Source organism: Leuciscus leuciscus, assembly GCF_965113295.1.
Source record: "Leuciscus leuciscus genome assembly, chromosome: 13".
NCBI lineage: Eukaryota > Metazoa > Chordata > Actinopteri > Cypriniformes > Leuciscidae > Leuciscus > Leuciscus leuciscus.
Window position 1 is genome coordinate 9,499,794 of NC_138737.1, and position 17,519 is coordinate 9,517,312.

At 40.1% G+C, this 17,519-nt stretch overlaps 1 protein-coding gene across 10 annotated transcripts in view; it reads left to right on the forward strand.

Moving 5' to 3' along the window:
* Positions 1-389: 389 nt before the first annotated feature.
* The window catches only part of elavl4 (ELAV like neuron-specific RNA binding protein 4), a 77,471-nt gene continuing 60,341 nt past the window's right edge, over positions 390-17,519 (forward strand). For 2 of the 10 annotated variants that reach the window (XM_082188316.1, XM_082188312.1), the window contains exons 1-2: positions 396-1,304; positions 1,863-1,991. In XM_082188316.1, the coding sequence (XP_082044442.1) occupies positions 1,257-1,304; positions 1,863-1,991 (177 nt within the window). In that variant the 5' untranslated portion in view covers positions 396-1,256. Of the gene's footprint in view, positions 1,305-1,862; positions 1,992-16,734; positions 17,095-17,519 lie in introns of those variants that run through there. The other 8 variants (XM_082188311.1, XM_082188308.1, XM_082188310.1 and 5 more) reach the window with 7 other exon arrangements.

The following is a 17,519-nucleotide window of genomic DNA, read 5'->3' on the forward strand; positions in this document are numbered from 1 at the left end:
CTCTAGCATAGTAACCACAGGTTTCTTCATCTCATTAAATATGCACATGCCATCCTAACATTTGACAACCAGAAAGTATGCTTGTGCAACCTTTCTGTAAAATAAATACGACTTGGTTTGATATTTTGTTATCTAATGCAGTGGCATTTATATTTATTTACATATTTACATTCATACATAAGTATCCAAATGCATTTCGGGGTCAGTGTAGCTATGTGAAGCAGTGAATCGAAGCACTGAACAGTGTACAACTACGCCAATGTCTTGCTCTGATGCCATTTCAGAGGAAGAGACGTGTCCGTTTCACAAATATGCTCCGGGAACGTTATGTCGACATCTCAGCAGGGGTTTTCTCCGGCTAGGTGCCACTGGTCAAAGTTTTCTTAATGCTATTGGTCTATAAATCAGCCCCGTTCTCTCCCATACATCAAACGAGGCTGTCGCGAAGCGACGAAGGCGCGGAGGGAGGCGAGAGAGAGGAGAATGGAGGTGAGCGGGTGCCAAAGCGATCATGTGTTCCCCGCAAGCAGCAGGAGGAGAGCCGTGAAGCCAAACGGAGAGGAAAAGATGAGCCAGGAAAGGCAGATGTGCCTGTGTCATGTCTGTTATGAACAGTCTTCCCACCTTGTGGTAACACTGTGAACTGTAACTGCAGGAGAGCGTGATCGAGAAATAGACAGAGGGAGCGAGTGGAGGGTGGGGTGGGGGTAAAGAGAGATAGAGAGAGAGGGAGTGTGAGGAAGGGAGGGAGCAAGGAAGGAGAGAAAGAGAAAGAGAAAGGGTGAGGGAGAGAGAGAGAGAGGAGTTTAAACTAAGAGCTATGTTTTGGGACGAACTAATCTGCTAGAGAGCAGTGTGAGGATCGTAACGCATTGTGCGAGCGAGTGTGTGGAGGACAGATAAGGGAAGAAGCCCGGCAGACCGACTGCTTGTTTTAATGTGCTGACTCTGGGGAGCTAAAAAAAAAAAAATATTGACTCTTCAGTCGTGTGCCGTGAGCCAGGGCACAAGCGCCACATTTAACAGAGGTGCACCAGAAAACACGGGCGCAAGAGAGGAGAAGATACATCCAGCCAGACAGCACATATAGAGGATTTCTCCTTCCTTTTCTTCTTTTTTTTTAATCTGTTCATTTTTCTTTCTTTTTTTTCTCGGGACTGATTCCCATTTCCAGTAGAGAAGAAGGAGCCGTAGAGCCACGAGAACGCAAAAAAATCATCACAAAAAGCGACAAGAAACGAAACACCGCCAACAAGATGTTTGAAATCAGCCGAACACTGAATGCTGCTTTGTTGAGCAATGAGGTAAAGGAATTGGATTTTCTTCTTCTGTCACCTCACTTCTCTAAGTGTGTGTTCATTATTCTGTTGTGCGTAATGTTTCTCTGTTTTATCAGTGTGTCCATGCTTCTAAATGTGGCAGCTGACAGGTCCAAATGAATGTGCAGGGATTGAGCATTTAGGTCCAGTTAAACGTCTGCTAGCTGAAGGCAGAACCTCTTTGCTCTCCGGGCGTACTGTAATGGATGAGAGACTAGACTCGCTCTCTCTCTCTCTCCCACGCACAATCATTTCATTTTCTCATTTACTCAAAGCAAGATAGCTGTAACTGCTGAGCTTGCTTGATGACTTGCCCATCTGGGGCTTGCACTGAGTGTGTGCGTGCGTGTTTGTGTGAGTGCAGCGCCAATGTGAACGTAAGCACACGGCTCTCTATCACTGTGGCAGTCCAGTTTTCTCTTTCGTTTCGCCTCTTGCTATTTCTTTAGCCTGTATATTTCGTTACCACCTTGGCTAGCATTCTGTTCTCTTCCTCTTCTCTTCTTTTCTCCTCTTCCCTGTAAATGCGCACCTCGCGAGCAGTGTCTGAAGATGATGGTAAGGTGTTCACAGAACTCGGCAGTAGCCCAGGCGGAGGGCTCCTTCCCAGGCATGGGCTCGCCGCTTTTCCCCCGAGATCCATCCAGCCAACTGGGGGCCAGGGAGCTGGGGGTAAGAGGATAGACAGATCTGTTAGACATATGAACGAGAAAATAGATGGCACAGTAGAATAAGAATACTAACTTAATTTAGGTAAATGTGTGCAGCCCTAAGGCTTGAATTAGCCAATGTTTTCATGCCTCATTGTGTGATGATACGGCCGCCCACTCCGACTAGATCTTTCTATCAGTTAGCCAGAGAGAAAGAGAAAGAGTGAGAAAAAGCAGCTTGTGTAAGTGTATCGTTTGTGTATTCCAGCTCGGAATATGTTTGTGCGGCAGTGTACTGATGCCTAAAATTGAAAGTGCGCCACGTGTGTGTGTGTGTGTGTGTGTTAGTGTGTATGCTTAAAGTCATTTGAGCATAGTAAGGTTAGATGGCTAAAGGACAGATTTTTGTATGTAGGAGAGAGGTTTGTTTCGAGCATCATTTTGAATTTCAAACAACTTTCCGAATGTGTTGTTTTGGTGCTCCCTGCCGCCTTTCAGCAGAAACGTGCTTGGAAATGTGTGAAATAGAAAGCATGTGTCTTATACTGCACAATCAGTTACAAAACTACATGAAGTTCAACAAAATGTGAGTGGCTATATTGTATTTCTTCAATTCGTAGCACATCAAAATTTAGCCGTTTTATTTCTCCACTGATAGGTGGCCATAACAGAGCATACTAGACAAATAGCTGGCTAAGGTTTTCCTGATTATAATGAATGTGATTTCACTCAAGTCTGGAGCTATGAAAGTGGATATCCATCCTTACAATCTCATTCAGTCATTTCTGATATTCTACTACAGTCTTGGGGGGAAGAGAGATGGCTGTATGGGAAAGCCCTGGCTGGCTGGTGCTGTACGCGCCGGTCGGTTAAGAATAAATCCCTGACTTGGTGCATTAAATCGACACGAAACTGTGGGTGTCTAATCTGTGATGGGCTCTCGTTCCTCGTCTCCACAAAACAGGATCAGCCTGCCTGCCTGGAGCCGCACCACATTCTCACACAAATCAGACTCATACTGACAGCACTGGAGCTCTTCTGCCAGTGCACAAACACACACACACAAGTATACATACACACACTGCGATCGCATGCAGCTGGGTGTTCATAGGCAGAGAGAGGAGATTTTTAAACCCTTCTTTGCAACCTTTCTGAGGTGTGTGTACACACTTGCCTTAAAATCCTCTACAGCTCAGGGATTTGAAACATTCTGAATATTCATCCTGGTGATTCTTCAGCTCTAAGAAGACAGAAAAAAGAGACAAGGCATGTAAAGTCACAACCACAAATATTCTCATTTGAACTACAAAACGTTTATTAGTAAATCCGAAAAACCATTGTCATCCAGCAATTGGTCACTATTTAGCATGGGAAGGCGGAAAATCTAGGCAACATTTAATATATAATGAAAATTAGTGGCAGCGATATGTATGCGCCACTAGTGGTTATGAACTGTGTGACTGCGTGAAGTGTTATTCTGGATTTTTCACATTAGCAGAACACAGTTTACAGTAAAATCTTTTTTTGAAGATAAAGATGGTTTGATGAGAAGTGAAGCTTCTCTCGGTTTCTCTTTCCACCACGAGAGACTGTCAACAAACTGTTTTAAAGTTCTACTTTTGCACTTTTCATGTTAAATAATAGAATTAAACAATAAAATGACTGAAATATAATTTTCAGTCGCTATGTCTGGCATAATTTAATTTCAAATATTTTACTGTTATACAATAACAGTCATTGTACATTATATGCAAATATTTATTTTTTATCTGGATAAAAAATATACTCTTGCCAATATTTTTTAATTTTTTTTAATCACATATGGATAATAAATTGTGCTGTTTATTCATATGGGGGCAGGGAAAAGCAGCTGGACTGTTGCTTCTCGTAAAAATCTGCATTTGTGACTCACATGTATCCGCAAACACACAACTCACATTTCAGATTGTAATTAACCAGGTTGAATCAGACCATCGTTACAAAGATTAATTGTGCCTTCATTAACTGAAGCCAGATCATTTGCATACATTAAATCATTGTACAGGGAAGAAGTAGAGGTCTGTCAAGGCATTTTTTTTGTGAGAGGGAGATTTTATTCTCCCTTCTAGTTCTCTGTCAGTATTTTTTTTATACATGCATTAGATTGCTCTCAGACATCTTGCTGAGGAAAACGACTAGAATGTTCCATTTGGATGCAGCTTTTTCAATTATATTTCTATATGCGCAGCATGTGTAGAATTCATATATCAAAGTAATGATTGTATTTTATGATTAAGTAAATCAATCAAGCGATGAAAACACTCAGAGCTAGATCTGAAGATGCTTTTACAAACACGAACTGACATTAAAAGCCAAGCGCAATCAAGAGAAGCAATGGATCACTAATTTTAACGTCTACCTATAAACAATCTGCAATAATTTAATAAAAGTAAAACATTTTATTTGCGGAAATAGAAAAACGGTTGCATCACATAACAGTAGTTATGTTTGATTTTGGTATCCTCGTGCTAAGCACTCTCATGGGTTCTCGAACATCCAGAAGACATTGAAATTATTTCTAATCACGGTTAATAACCACAGTGTTTTTTTTTTAAAATTAATCAAGCATGACACATTGCCACTAGAGATAATTCGCTAAGCAGGATATGGTGTGATTTCCAATTACAGAACATTTTTCAGCATTCAGCACAAATGATGAAAACCTCTGAAATAGCACAAAAGTACAATCATGAGAAAAGCGTCACGTTCCGAAGAAAATACATATGACTTGGTAGGGTTACGTGCATTAATCCAAACAGATGCAGATTTGCTGGATTCAAAATTTCTGATGCTGATTGGATTCATGCACATACACACTTCAGCAGTCCACGAGTTACAGCTACTCTGTCAAATGCTTTTGTGCTCACTTACTAACTTCATTTTCAGCCATTTTTGAAGGTTACGTTCTCTCCTAAATTCGTTGGAGGGAGCTGAGAAACAAACAGAGATGAGGGGGAGAGGAGAGGGAATTGAAGAGCGATTGGCAAATGTCTGTTGGCAGTGTGAGAGATAGGCAGGGTCATCTCTATTTCACAACAATGATTAGCTCTGCCCATCTGCCGGCTCGACAGGCTCCTCCTGCTGTGATTGCAGTGTTCTCTGTTCAATGTAGCCCTGGAAATTAGTTCATTTGTGCTGCTCAACCCCAGCCTAACTGTACTGAGAACAGGTGCAGCATTCTACCCCCGCACAAAGCCATAGCGAGCGTGTGCGCGAGTGTGAATCCTCTAAAAGAGCAGCCAAGCAGCAAGTAAAGCAGACTCATCAACTGTGAAAAGATTCGCATCTCGCAACACAATAGCAGTAGATTGCAGTGGATCAACTTCCTGTTCAGAAATAAGCACCTTTTTCTCCTTCTAGTAGGACGTCTCTCCTCGCAGAGTTATTAGCGTTCACCTCAGAATTTCGACATCAATACCTTTTTACCTCTGTGTATATTTAGCTGGGTACAAAAGCTACTGTGTTAAACCAAATATGACACTAGCACTTTATTCTCGCTGCTGAGAATTTTAAGTACTTCTCATCAATATTCTGTCAAAATTGAATTTCCAATGGCTCTGTCAAGAAGCTTCAATCTGTTATTCTGTGCTAGTGTGAAAATGGCAGAGCCATCACAGAGAAAGATCTGGAGCCCTGAGCCCTGCAGCTTCAGAGGCCTCCGCTTTTGTCAGGGCACTTTGCCATTTTGGAAGAAAAGGCCGCAAGAATGAGCTATTTAACCTGTGGGTCACTCAACGGGCACTGCGCGCGCAACCACACAAGGCATTAGTGAGAGAATTAGCCATCTTTCACTGCTCAAACGCAAGTGTGTGTGTGCATGTGTAAATGACAGGGTGCAGAAACTCCTGTTCCGTAAACTAGTGATGCAGGACCACCGGTTTTTAATAGACATACACCAAATGTTGCACAGGACTGCATCCAAATACTGTGTGAGCATTATGGTGGCGCTCTGCGCTCATATTGTAAATAGATGTGATATTAAGAGAAACTAAACAACGTATTCCTAATTTTGTGAAAACCAAAGTAAATATGATTGTTGTTTTTAAGTAATCTGATGGATGACAATAAAAAAATATTGTCTGTATTAAAAAAATGTGAAATACAAAAAAAACTGAAAGCAAATGGACCTGCAATCAGAGAATTTTTTGTGTTTCAGTACCACATAATCAGTGGCACAAACGTATTCTCATGAATTGACTGCAATAATGGCCCAGTTGACAACTGAGTTTGGGACTAACTAAAGAGGCAAACCCAAGTTACAATTTACATGGGACCCTAGACATCCTCTGAAACGTGTCTAAGGAAGCATTAGCTCAAGCAATCTGGATGCAGAGCCATAAATGCTCTCAGTTTTGTGTTTTCAGGCTTAAGCATGTTAAGCAGAGAAACAGGATGAGAGTGCTCATTAGGAAACAAATGTAATGAAATTAAGTTCCTATCGTCATCACTAGGGTGCATGTGTGTGTGAATCTCACAGTCACATAAATATGACACACAAACAACACACACCTCACTTACATACACACACTCGCACACCCGCGGTGCTTCAGGATGCTCGTGCATGTGAAAGTAGATGAAAAAAGCTGCATTGGGGGCCGTCACCATTGAGGCGAAGAGCAGGTGTCTCCAGCCAGGCAGAGAGAGAACCAGGGCAGCCTGCCTCAGAGTCTTAGCTCCACCAGAGCTCCCCTCGCCTGGGAGGACAGGTGACATCTGGCCCCTGTGCCTATGTAATGGAAGATGCTTCCTCCAGGGACGGCAGTCACTGAATCTCTGAGCCCCGAGTCAGTATATGAAAAAAATTAGATTTTTTTTCCACTGCCTCTACTTTTTGATGATTTCACAGGGACTTGGTGTTGATGAAGATTGGAGGTCTTGAAAGCTCTCCCCTTTTTCTCTTTGAAAAAAAAGTCAGCGAAGAGAGGGGTCAGCGTGAGTTATACAGGCACCATGACCTGGAAGTAAAAAGCCTGTGATTTCAGCAGCAGGGGGCGAGTGCTGGCGATGATGGTCCCCAAAGAAAACACGTTCACTTACCTCTCTCTGCGTACAGAATAAAGGTCTAGTCTTCATCTGGATTTTCAGGGCTGTGATTTCTGCTGCGAAAAAGAACATCAAAACAGAGGATTCAGTGAACAGCGAGAGCTTTGTGTTTTAAGTGAGACTATTCAAGCAAAGCCATAAAAAGATACAAAATAAAAGAAAGAGCAGAAAAGGGGGAAAAATACAAAGGAAGAGTAATTTCTATGGCTGAGCCAGCACTCAAGACTGTTACTGAGAATGCATACTAAAATTCACAGTATTTCCAAATACAGAAAATAGTTGTTTTGGTTTTTTTTAGCTGCAGTGCTGTTTTATTCTTCCAGAAAAAGAAATAGACATTTTAATGATTCAGTATTTCAGGAATGAGGATGGAGTGATTTATAAAAGAGAAACGTTAAATGCTTACACATGAATGTGTGCTAAGTGCACGAATGCTTGCTTGTCTGGTTTACCCCGGCTTGCTTAAGTACTGTAATTAATGGTTTTGTTAATTGAACAGGAATTGCAAAGGCGCTGTAGTGTAGAAAGCAGCACCAGTAATTCATCAATTTCACTATTTTTCTCCTTCCCTTTTTCACTATGCACACGTTACTTTTACAGCTTGAGCACTGGCTACAAGGGCAACATTAGATGGCAAATTATACGAGCTACCATATTTTAAGAAATTTCAACTTAATTCAAAATTAAACTGACCACTTACTCAAAGTTCAGGAAAACAGATTCCAAAGACTCCTTGAAACACTCTAATGTGTTGGATTGCATGTTAAATACATTAAGAAAGGCAGTCAACCCTGACCGGTTGTTATTAAGGAAGTCCAATCATCCATCAGAATCGGCAGCCATTTTGTAGTAGGATTATCCGCTATGACAAAGCAGGCTGTTTTTGAAGTGATAAATGTGCTCTCTGCCTGAATGATAGCCTGTGCCCAAGAGCTGACACGTTGACGAACGGCGCTGTTTCCCCGTATTGATAGTTTCTGAGCCCATACATTTCATTGATTCGTTAATTGTTCAAGGGAGTTGGAGGCGCCTGACTGTCATGAATAAATGATAGATGCCTGGCATGTGTGCATTACCGAGGAAGACCTTTGAGGCGTGGTGTTGCTTCCTCAGAGACGCCAACCGTCCTCTTCACAGCCCCGAGGAGCTGCTGGTCCCCGTTAGTTTCCCCTCACATTAATAATGCATTCTCTCTAACAGCAGTGTTCAGCATTAAATGCTCTGCCATGGAGCCTGTTCAAAAACATCAATACAAACTCACTGAAATAACCCTGTTTCAGGCAGAGGGGGGAAAAAGAAGTTACATATGCTAATTGCTTCTTAAGGCATTCCTTCTGTCTACAGCTAGCGGCTCTTGTATCTTTTCTCTTTCAGAATCTGTTCCTTTCTCTTGCCTTGCTCTCGTCTGCTCTGAATAAGTAAGGCACTATGAATTCTGGGAGAAAGACAGCATGGATGGAGGGGAGTGGTGCAGAAATACTGACGATGCTTTTCCCAGGGCTCAGAAAGACAAGGTGATGGAGTATCTACAAACAAGGAAAGATAGGTGGGGGAACAGGGGAACGAAAAGAGGAAAAAAGCGAGATCGATGGCACATTTCTGTTCGATTTTACCCCAGAGATATGAGTTTTACATATTATATCAATGAGCTAAAAATGACATACTTTAAATGCTCGGAATCAAATTCTGTAGGTGCAGATTTAAAAAAAAAAAATCTGCCCCCTCTCTGAAGGGAAGCACTGATTAAAGACCAGGCCAGATGGACCACAGCGGTCTTCCTCATCGTGCTCGAGAGCTCCGACTGCGATCAAACACAGCAAAGGCCACCCTACAGCCAACCGTCATACAACTCGATCTTCACCATCGCTCAGTCTCCCTCCAGCCAACCATCAGTGACTGCACCACGCAAATGAGATGGAGAGAATCGTCAGTGATGTTAATGATCAGAAAAGAGCTAAAGCGTCTTGCTCAATGTCACCTTGAGAACCACCCACCGGGTTAAATATCTGCTCAAGGATTCACCAGTGCCACATTTTTCAAATTTTCCACACAATCCATGAGGCTTTCCTTAATGTAAAATGTAAAAAGTCACCATGATAACTACCATCAAAATCAGCATGATAATTATTAGTAGTCACATTTTTTTACCTAGATGTATTTTATTAGCACTGAAAATCTACTAAACTCTCAGAGTCTTTGAGGAAAAAGTGAACCGACATGGATGATATATTTGTTTTTAACCAGTTAAATCTTAACTCAAACATTACCTGAATCCTTATCCTCTAAAATATCTTAGATACGAAGCACGACCGTCGTTTTCAGACAGGTTTTTCGTATTTGAACGTGGCGAGCTCCATCTGGGTGAGCCGAGCCTGAGCTCAGCAGCCTGACACTTGCAGTGCTGCCTGGCGGTGAAGCCGCCAAAAAGAGTTGATGTGGTGTCGGGGTTCTCCTTTGAGAAGGTGACAGGAACAGGAATTGGACTGGGTGATCCTCATGTCCTCTGACAGAAAGAGATATTTGCTTCAGAGGGAGAAAACTTCACCCCTTACTCCCAAGACGAATGAGAATTGTGACAATCGGGATATGTCAAATAAGAGAGAGATTTTGATGTGAGGAGAAAAAAAATATTTGTCCTTCAACAAATCAAAATTGAATAGAAACAGTAGGTCTGGGATTATCTGTTTTTCGTTTTCTCCTTAATGTTTACGTTTTTCTAAAACAAAAGTTTAGCATTTTTATTGGCATATTGACTGGACTTTCTTAAACAAAGTAATTTGAGGGAAAATACTAACTAAACTTTAACTAAACTGTAAACATGCAGTGTTTTGAATGAATTTCAGTTTTTTAATTACTAATCTTCTAGTGAATTCCCAAATAACAGGACAAAGTGGATTTTTTTTTAATCAAGGCTCCAAATGAGATGCGCAATTTTTAACACACTTCAGCTGACAGCTTGCAGGGGATCTACACTTCAGTGTCTTTAAATAAACCTGTTATTATTCAAGGTGAAAATTGAGACAAAATAATCTCACTGGAAGATTTTGCGCAGTTGAAACAATTATCACCATGTCGGTTGCATGTTTTAACATGTTAAACTCTCAGAATAGAAAGCAGGAGTGAATGTGAAGTGAATGAGCAAGATGCATATGGTGGAAATCGATAACATTGACGGGACACTGATGGAGCATGCGTCACACTCATCCGAGTGGACTCTAGATCTGAAATATTTGACAAACAAGAGCACTTGGATTTGTGGTTATGGCCAACGGAAGAAGTCAGGTGGTGTGTGTGTGTTTGGAAGCAGGGAGAGATGGGGCATGCAAGGTTCAGAGTAATTAGTCAGATTGAGGGCTGAAATGAGGCAGTGTGAGAGGAGGCTGGGGCTAAGCATTTGTGTGTGTGTATTTGTGTTAGAGGCCAGGTTGGTGGGATGCTCTAATTGGAGCTAAGCGGCCGCAGAGGATCAGGGGTACTCCAGAAACAAAGGAGCACGAGCAGAGAAAGAGAGAGGGAGAAAGAGAGAGATTGCAGTTCTGGGTGTGTGCATGTGTCTCTTAGTGTTTGAGTGAACAATAACTAAAGTGACATTTTACATGCTCAGCTAGCAAAGGCTTTGACCAAACCTCTGACTGCATCAAAATCACACACATAGCCAAACTCAGTTTTGAAAAAGAGAACAGATACATGAATTTAAAAAAAATGGGAGTTTTGAAATACCGTATAAACATGAATATTTTCCTTTCCAAGAAATTGTGTTCTGAGTAAAAAAAACCTGTATTTCAATCCACAATTACACAAATCAAATTCCAATTTACAATCCAATTTAACTACTGTAGGCCTATAACGGACATATCCAAGATTTTAAAAAAGAATAGCATTTCAGTGTCAATTAGTTAGCTGAGCATATAAAAACATCATTTTTACAGAATGAAAATAAATCAATTAGCCTCGTTGCTTTTAGCTCGTTACTCAATTCGCATGCTGTTTCACTTTTAATGGCTTTTTGACAGCCGATAAATTATGTGATTTACATTAGCTGGCCTGTTTTAAACCCCTCCGCCGGTGGTCAGAACAGCCATCCTTTAGCTCGGCAATACCTGCATAAAAAGCCCATTTGGCAAAATGGCTGACATAAAATGCATGTGGGTTGGAGGACAAAATAACGGCATCTTATATAAAATGATGCTATCTTAGTTTGACTGCTATTACCTGCTGTTCGTTTTTCAGAGAGGCTTATCCAACGTATGATGACTAAATGAAAGTCGTTTATGTGTACAGACACACACATACACTTTTCTGCAATGGTATAGATCCCCGAGGTCACATCCTCCCACTCAAAACCTCCATGCATTCTTGGCCAAACCTCCCACCGCAGACCTCATGCCAGTCTAATCCCTAAGACCCCTCCCTCCATCTGTCCCCACCCAGCCCAGGAGTGAACATAGAGACAGAGGGTCACACGCAGCCTCTGAGTCATACTGGACACGTTCCCTCAGCCTGCACGTCTACTGCTGTTGTATACGGCCTCAATTCAAAACACACTCTCATACTGGATGCTGCAAATGGGTAGTTAACAAATAATTATATTTTTTTATTAACAGGATTTTAGGTTCATATCTATATAACGTGTGCATTTTAGATGCTATGACCGCTCATCATTTTTCCCCCCTTTTAGATTCTTAGATTCTTGTGGTGTGATTTCTATCAATACAAATATTCCGCGCAGTTTTTCAATTCATATGGAGTCACAAAAAATGTGTAATTGTATAACAATTTGAAAACCATTTTAGTTGAGATTCGGCAAAATGTTAAAATGGAGGTCAACTACCCAAATATTGTATAATTATAGTGATTAAAAACAAAATACTGATATTTTCAAACCATAGGCTATTTTGAAACTAGCATAATAGCTGGTATATTACTGTACAGTGCAGATATTTCTGATTTGTCTCATGCTTATATGTTTTTAGTAATCTATGGAACTTTGAATACAGGGAAATTCAAATTGAACCTTCCAGATGGGACTTGTCTCCTCTTCTATCTGCCGCATCAGCTGTTACAAAGACCAGCAGCTGACATTTAGTCCTTTATAAAGATTTCCAAGAAAGAGAAGGTAGAGAGAGAGAAAGATAACTGCCATTGTAAGAATCATTGTTATTTATGATTTATTGATGTTTCTTTGACTCTTGACAAAAGCAACCATAGCGTAGAATACCTGGTAATGATGAATATTACAGTAATGTCACAGCATTCAAATCTATTTACTGTTATTTATTGTTGTTTGTAACTTACTATTGCCAGGAGCTGATCTGTTCTGCTATTATTGTCTGAAAAAGACACAAAGGAAAAAAATCAAAAGCAAAATATTTAATCTGTATGCAATAAATGCACTCCACTGAAATACAATATGAAAAATACATCTACATAAAGGCACTCAGTACTTTGTTTACATCCAAATGAGAGTGCAGAGACCTTGGCATTGACTACCCACATGAATATGTCTCTCTCTCACATGCACAATCTCTGAAATGCCTAATGGTCAGACGTAGAGAAAGTGAGTATAGAAGTCTCCCACTACCCAACCGTTTTTCTCTCTTGCTCTGAATAAACACACAGTATGAAAGTGAAAGTCAAAGTACACATTTCCACCTGCCAACCATGTGATGATGAAAAATGGCTGGTGGTATCAGAAGGGTGGAGAGGTTTCTGCTTGTTCTCGTTCAGTTTGGAGGTTGTGAAGAGTTCAGTGATGGTTTCCATATGTGGTTGCTAGACTTCAGATTGGTAAACTCACACAGGTTAAAGAACTGACTCAAGTTTGCTTGTGCTGTGATGTGAGGTCCTGTATAATTGAATCATGCCTGGATATGAATGAAACGACAGTCAGGTTTTTCTCTCTCTGTTGGTGGGAGGGACCTAAATTAATGTCTTGTTGTGAGGAAGATGAAAGGTAATGCCTTCTATAACTCATATGGTGCCACATGGTTCAGTGAGCAAAATGGGAAGCAAACACAATTACTAGATTATGGTGTATTTTGCTATATGGGCTGTGCATTGCTGTTTTGAATAATGCTATTTTAACCATTATGTGTATATTTATGCATTTATGCATCTAATACATGTAATAAATTATATATATAGGCCCTATATATATATATAAATATATATATATATATATATATATATATATATATACATTGGCGTCGGAAGAAGAAGAAAAAGTGGGTGGGTCCTCCCCCAGAAAACTGTTACTGGAGTAAATACAAGTAAACTAAACTCCACTTAACGTCGGGCGGTTCTTTGCCTCCACGTCGTGCATTAAATGCACAGCTATCCGTGGATTATCCCCCTAATACGGTAATTTGCCAGCAATGACAACTTAAAGCTGTTATTGATGTTTGCAATGCAATATTTGACTGGAAAGGTACAACGGGCGGTTACTTTCGTCAGTTGCGGCTCGTTGAGAAATATAATGTAGTGATTCAGTGGAAATGGAGTTTAATTTATTAATTTTAATAAAAAAAAAATTTTATTTTAATTCCTCAAGTGGAATGGATTTGACTGACGGCGCTCTGAAAAGCGAACAGACAAATGCGCTGAATTAGAGACGGTAAAAGTGAGTGGGTATAATATCATTGATCTTAAAAAGTGGGTGGGTCCTGTCCCACCCATATACAATGGTTCCGACGCCCATGTATATATATATATATATATATATTAGTGCTGGGCAAAGATTAATCGCGATTAATCGCATCCAAAATAAAAGTTTGTGTTTGCATAATATATGTGTGTGTACTGTGTATAATTATTTTGTATATATATAAATACACACATATGCATGTATATATTTAAGATTTTTTTTATTTATATATAAATTATTTATATTTATATATAATGTAAATTATGTATAAATACATATACAGTATATACATGCAAATATTTCTTAAATAAATACATGCATATGTGTGTATTTATATATACAAAATAATTATACACAGTACACACACATATATTATGCAAACACAAACTTTTATTTTGGATGCGATTAATCGCGATTAATCTTTGCCCGGGAAACTAATATATATGCTGTCAACGTAGCATCCGTTTTTTCTGTCATCCTTTGGCTATAGTTTATACATTATATGAATGTCCAGACACACACAGGGAGCACAGAAAGACATGTGGCAGTATCGTGCGTGCGCCCAGAATCGAGTTCTCTTTCGCGCCCACAATACAATAAAACACACAATTATGACAAAATGTCAGTTTTGTCAAGTATCCTCATAAGAGCAGTCTTAAATGAACGTAAAGTGTTGTGAGAGAATGAGACACGTGTGAAACATGTGCAGCAGCGGCTGGTCTAGAAGTGAAAGCAGCCACTAATGCTGTCTGTCAGTAAAGTTAATCAAAGAATAAAGTTAACAGTGAAACAGTGAGTAAAGAACTTGTTTAGTTTTAATAAGGATTTCTGTAAATGTCCTACCTATTAGATATGTGTATATGGGGGGGGGGGGGGGGGGGGGGGGGGGTACTGATTAGTATCAGTGATCCTGGCCTTTATTCATAAAATGATGCCATTAAAAAAGTATTTAAAATACATTGATTTGGAGATTAACTGTGAAATTATTACATTATAAAATATATTAAAAACGTATAAAAATGTAAGTGTTTTTAATTGCGATTCATATTTTTTTAATCGATTGACAGCACTACTATACACATGAAGCACAGCATCCTGCTATTGGGCCAAACACATTTAACAAGAACAGAGAAATATAAATAGTCTACATGAAATTTGGGTTTTCTCGGGTCGAGCTCTCAAGTACTGTGTCCCTAAGAGCGAGGCCTGGCCATCTAGCGAGAAATGTCTTTCATTTTTTATGGCTCTGCTGGACTCTCATGCCAAAAGTAGTTCTTGTCAAGTCAGTTGCTCACCGTAAGGGACCTCCGCTGTGGTTTTTAGAATTGCAGGTGAAGAGACGATAAGACCACAGCCGTTTCCCAGCCCATTCCAGTCGTGTGATTTGTTCTATTGTAGCCTACCAGTACAGCAACACAAAGACCTACACCATATAAAAATGACACCCACATTATTCCCCCACAACAAACCTGAGAGCAAAATGCATTCACACAAAACTCCCTGAAGACCCAGTGAATGTGTAACATTAGGATTGTATATGCGGAGTAAATGGGTGCAAGCAGGAAATGTGTTTTTGCCCGTGATGAATTCCATATCTTGGTAAATAAAACAAGATCTGAAATCCCTTCATTCGGCGAGCAGATGTGAAATGGGTTTTGTCAGGGGTGGGAGCGGCTGGTCTCGCGGTTAATTATTGATTCAGTGCATGTGCAGCTGCGAACAACAGAGAATGTGGGAAGAGTTTGCAATAATGTTTAGAAAAGAGAAAATGAAAGAAAAAAATAATGCATTGGATGACATTATTTTACAAGACTGTCCATTTTTACCTGAGTAGATGCAATTGAATATAGTGTGTGCATGAATGAGTAGGGGGAGCAAGATGAGCTTGTGACATCACAACATGAGAAGGCTATGGTCATGAATATTAATTAGCTTGTGCTGCTATTGCTGATGTTCTATGCTAATATAACATTGAGATACAATAACAAGCCTGTTTTTTTAAGTAATTTGGATTTTTAATTTAACATCAAGATACTACATATAAAGATCACATTCACAATATTATTGGCACTAAATAAATTACGCATATTTTTTTTCTACGATGTGAGTAACCATGATTTGTGAGACTCGACCTTACACCTGAAATAATTTTAGAAATACGTTGCTTGCATTAATAAGATCTACAGCACAATATTAAACACATTTTAAAGATTAAACGACAAGGGTTTAAACCAATTATGGGAGGAAGAGGGGGAGAGACCTTGAACCCACAGCAAAAATAATTCCAAACTACACACATTAAATGTGAATGTAAATGTGTAGACCTATACATGTGTGTGTGTACACACACTTTTCAACAAGGTCTTCAAACGTTAAAAGATAGTTAGTAAAATAAGTTAGTTTTATCTCTCGCCAAGTAGACTCACACAAACAGATGCCAAGTTCGCATGAGGAGGTAACCATAGCAACAATACGCTGTGACCAATAACTGTCTTATTTACCACTGTATTATAAACGTATAATTCACAAATATATCATAAAAACGTTTGTTAATTGTTTAAAAAGTCTTAGGTTCGTAAATGTTCTAGTGGCGCCAAAATTACAACATGTATTGCACGAGACAAACTTCAACAGACTCGTCTCGAAAATTGCATTCAGAAGTCATTGCATAATTCACACACTGATATCGACCAAGTTGAGTTAAAAACCACAAAACAAAAAAACACTGTAGCCTATGTGCGCGTGCGTCTTCCCTCAGGTTCCAAACTATACATAATCTCCCTATCTAGTCATCACAGGTACAGTTTGCTTTTGACGCTACACTTAAACCCAAAACGTGTCACATGTACCTGTCTTCCACATGCAACCGAAGGTCAAATTATTAGCTGTCAATCAGAGACCGCTATTTCCCCAAAGGCGCGACGCTCCCCAATGACTCGCGCGCGCCTCACCCTCTCCAACAGTCTCCTCAAGAGCAGCGCGCGCCACCCCCTGTCTGTCCCCGCTCAACCAATCAGATCTCACACCAGCCTGACACTGTGTTCCATAAATGGTGTGGAGGAAAAAGGGACGCTCGCACTGCTAGCTCCACAGAGTCAAGGGAACCGATATTTTTTGTTTTTATTGTTTTATTTTGGATACTCCCCCCAATTAATTTACGAAACAATAGACGCTCGCCGACCGCAGCTGTAAGTTTTCGACTCCATCTCACCATATCTCTCAGCCGACCTGTCTGCATCCGACTGTCCTTGGGTCCACGCGACACCTCTCCTTCAAGACTTTCGGGAGCGACTCCACAAAAAAACGCTCAAAAGCGAAACGTTTTTTTTTTTTAACCGGGTATAAAATAACGAGCTTTTTTCTTTTTTTCCCTTCACCTCCGGACACGAGAATGGTCATGGTGAGTAATGTGCTCGCATTTGAAAGAGAATTACACTGTAGTGAAAATCACTGAAACACGCTGTCACGCGCTGCCTTAGAATAATCCCTTCATCCCTCGTAATACTCCTTCGCCAACTTTGCTCTTTTCCTTTCTCTTAAGCACATAAACGGCGACAATAGGGATGAAGACAGAATATTGTTATTTAGAGATGATTTTTTTGAGTGCGCATTTTGTGTAAAGGTGTGTGTGAATGCGTGTGCAGTTATGGTTTTTGTACAAAGAGCAGGTGTGTGTGCTCAGTAACCTGTGCGTTCTTCAACCTGATACTCAGTAGATAACAATTGTGGTTTATTAAGTAAAACATGTGTCGTCCCACATTTGCAAATGACTAAAAATGTGTCGTCTTAATTGCCTAAATCAGTTGAATCAAACTGGTGTGTTGA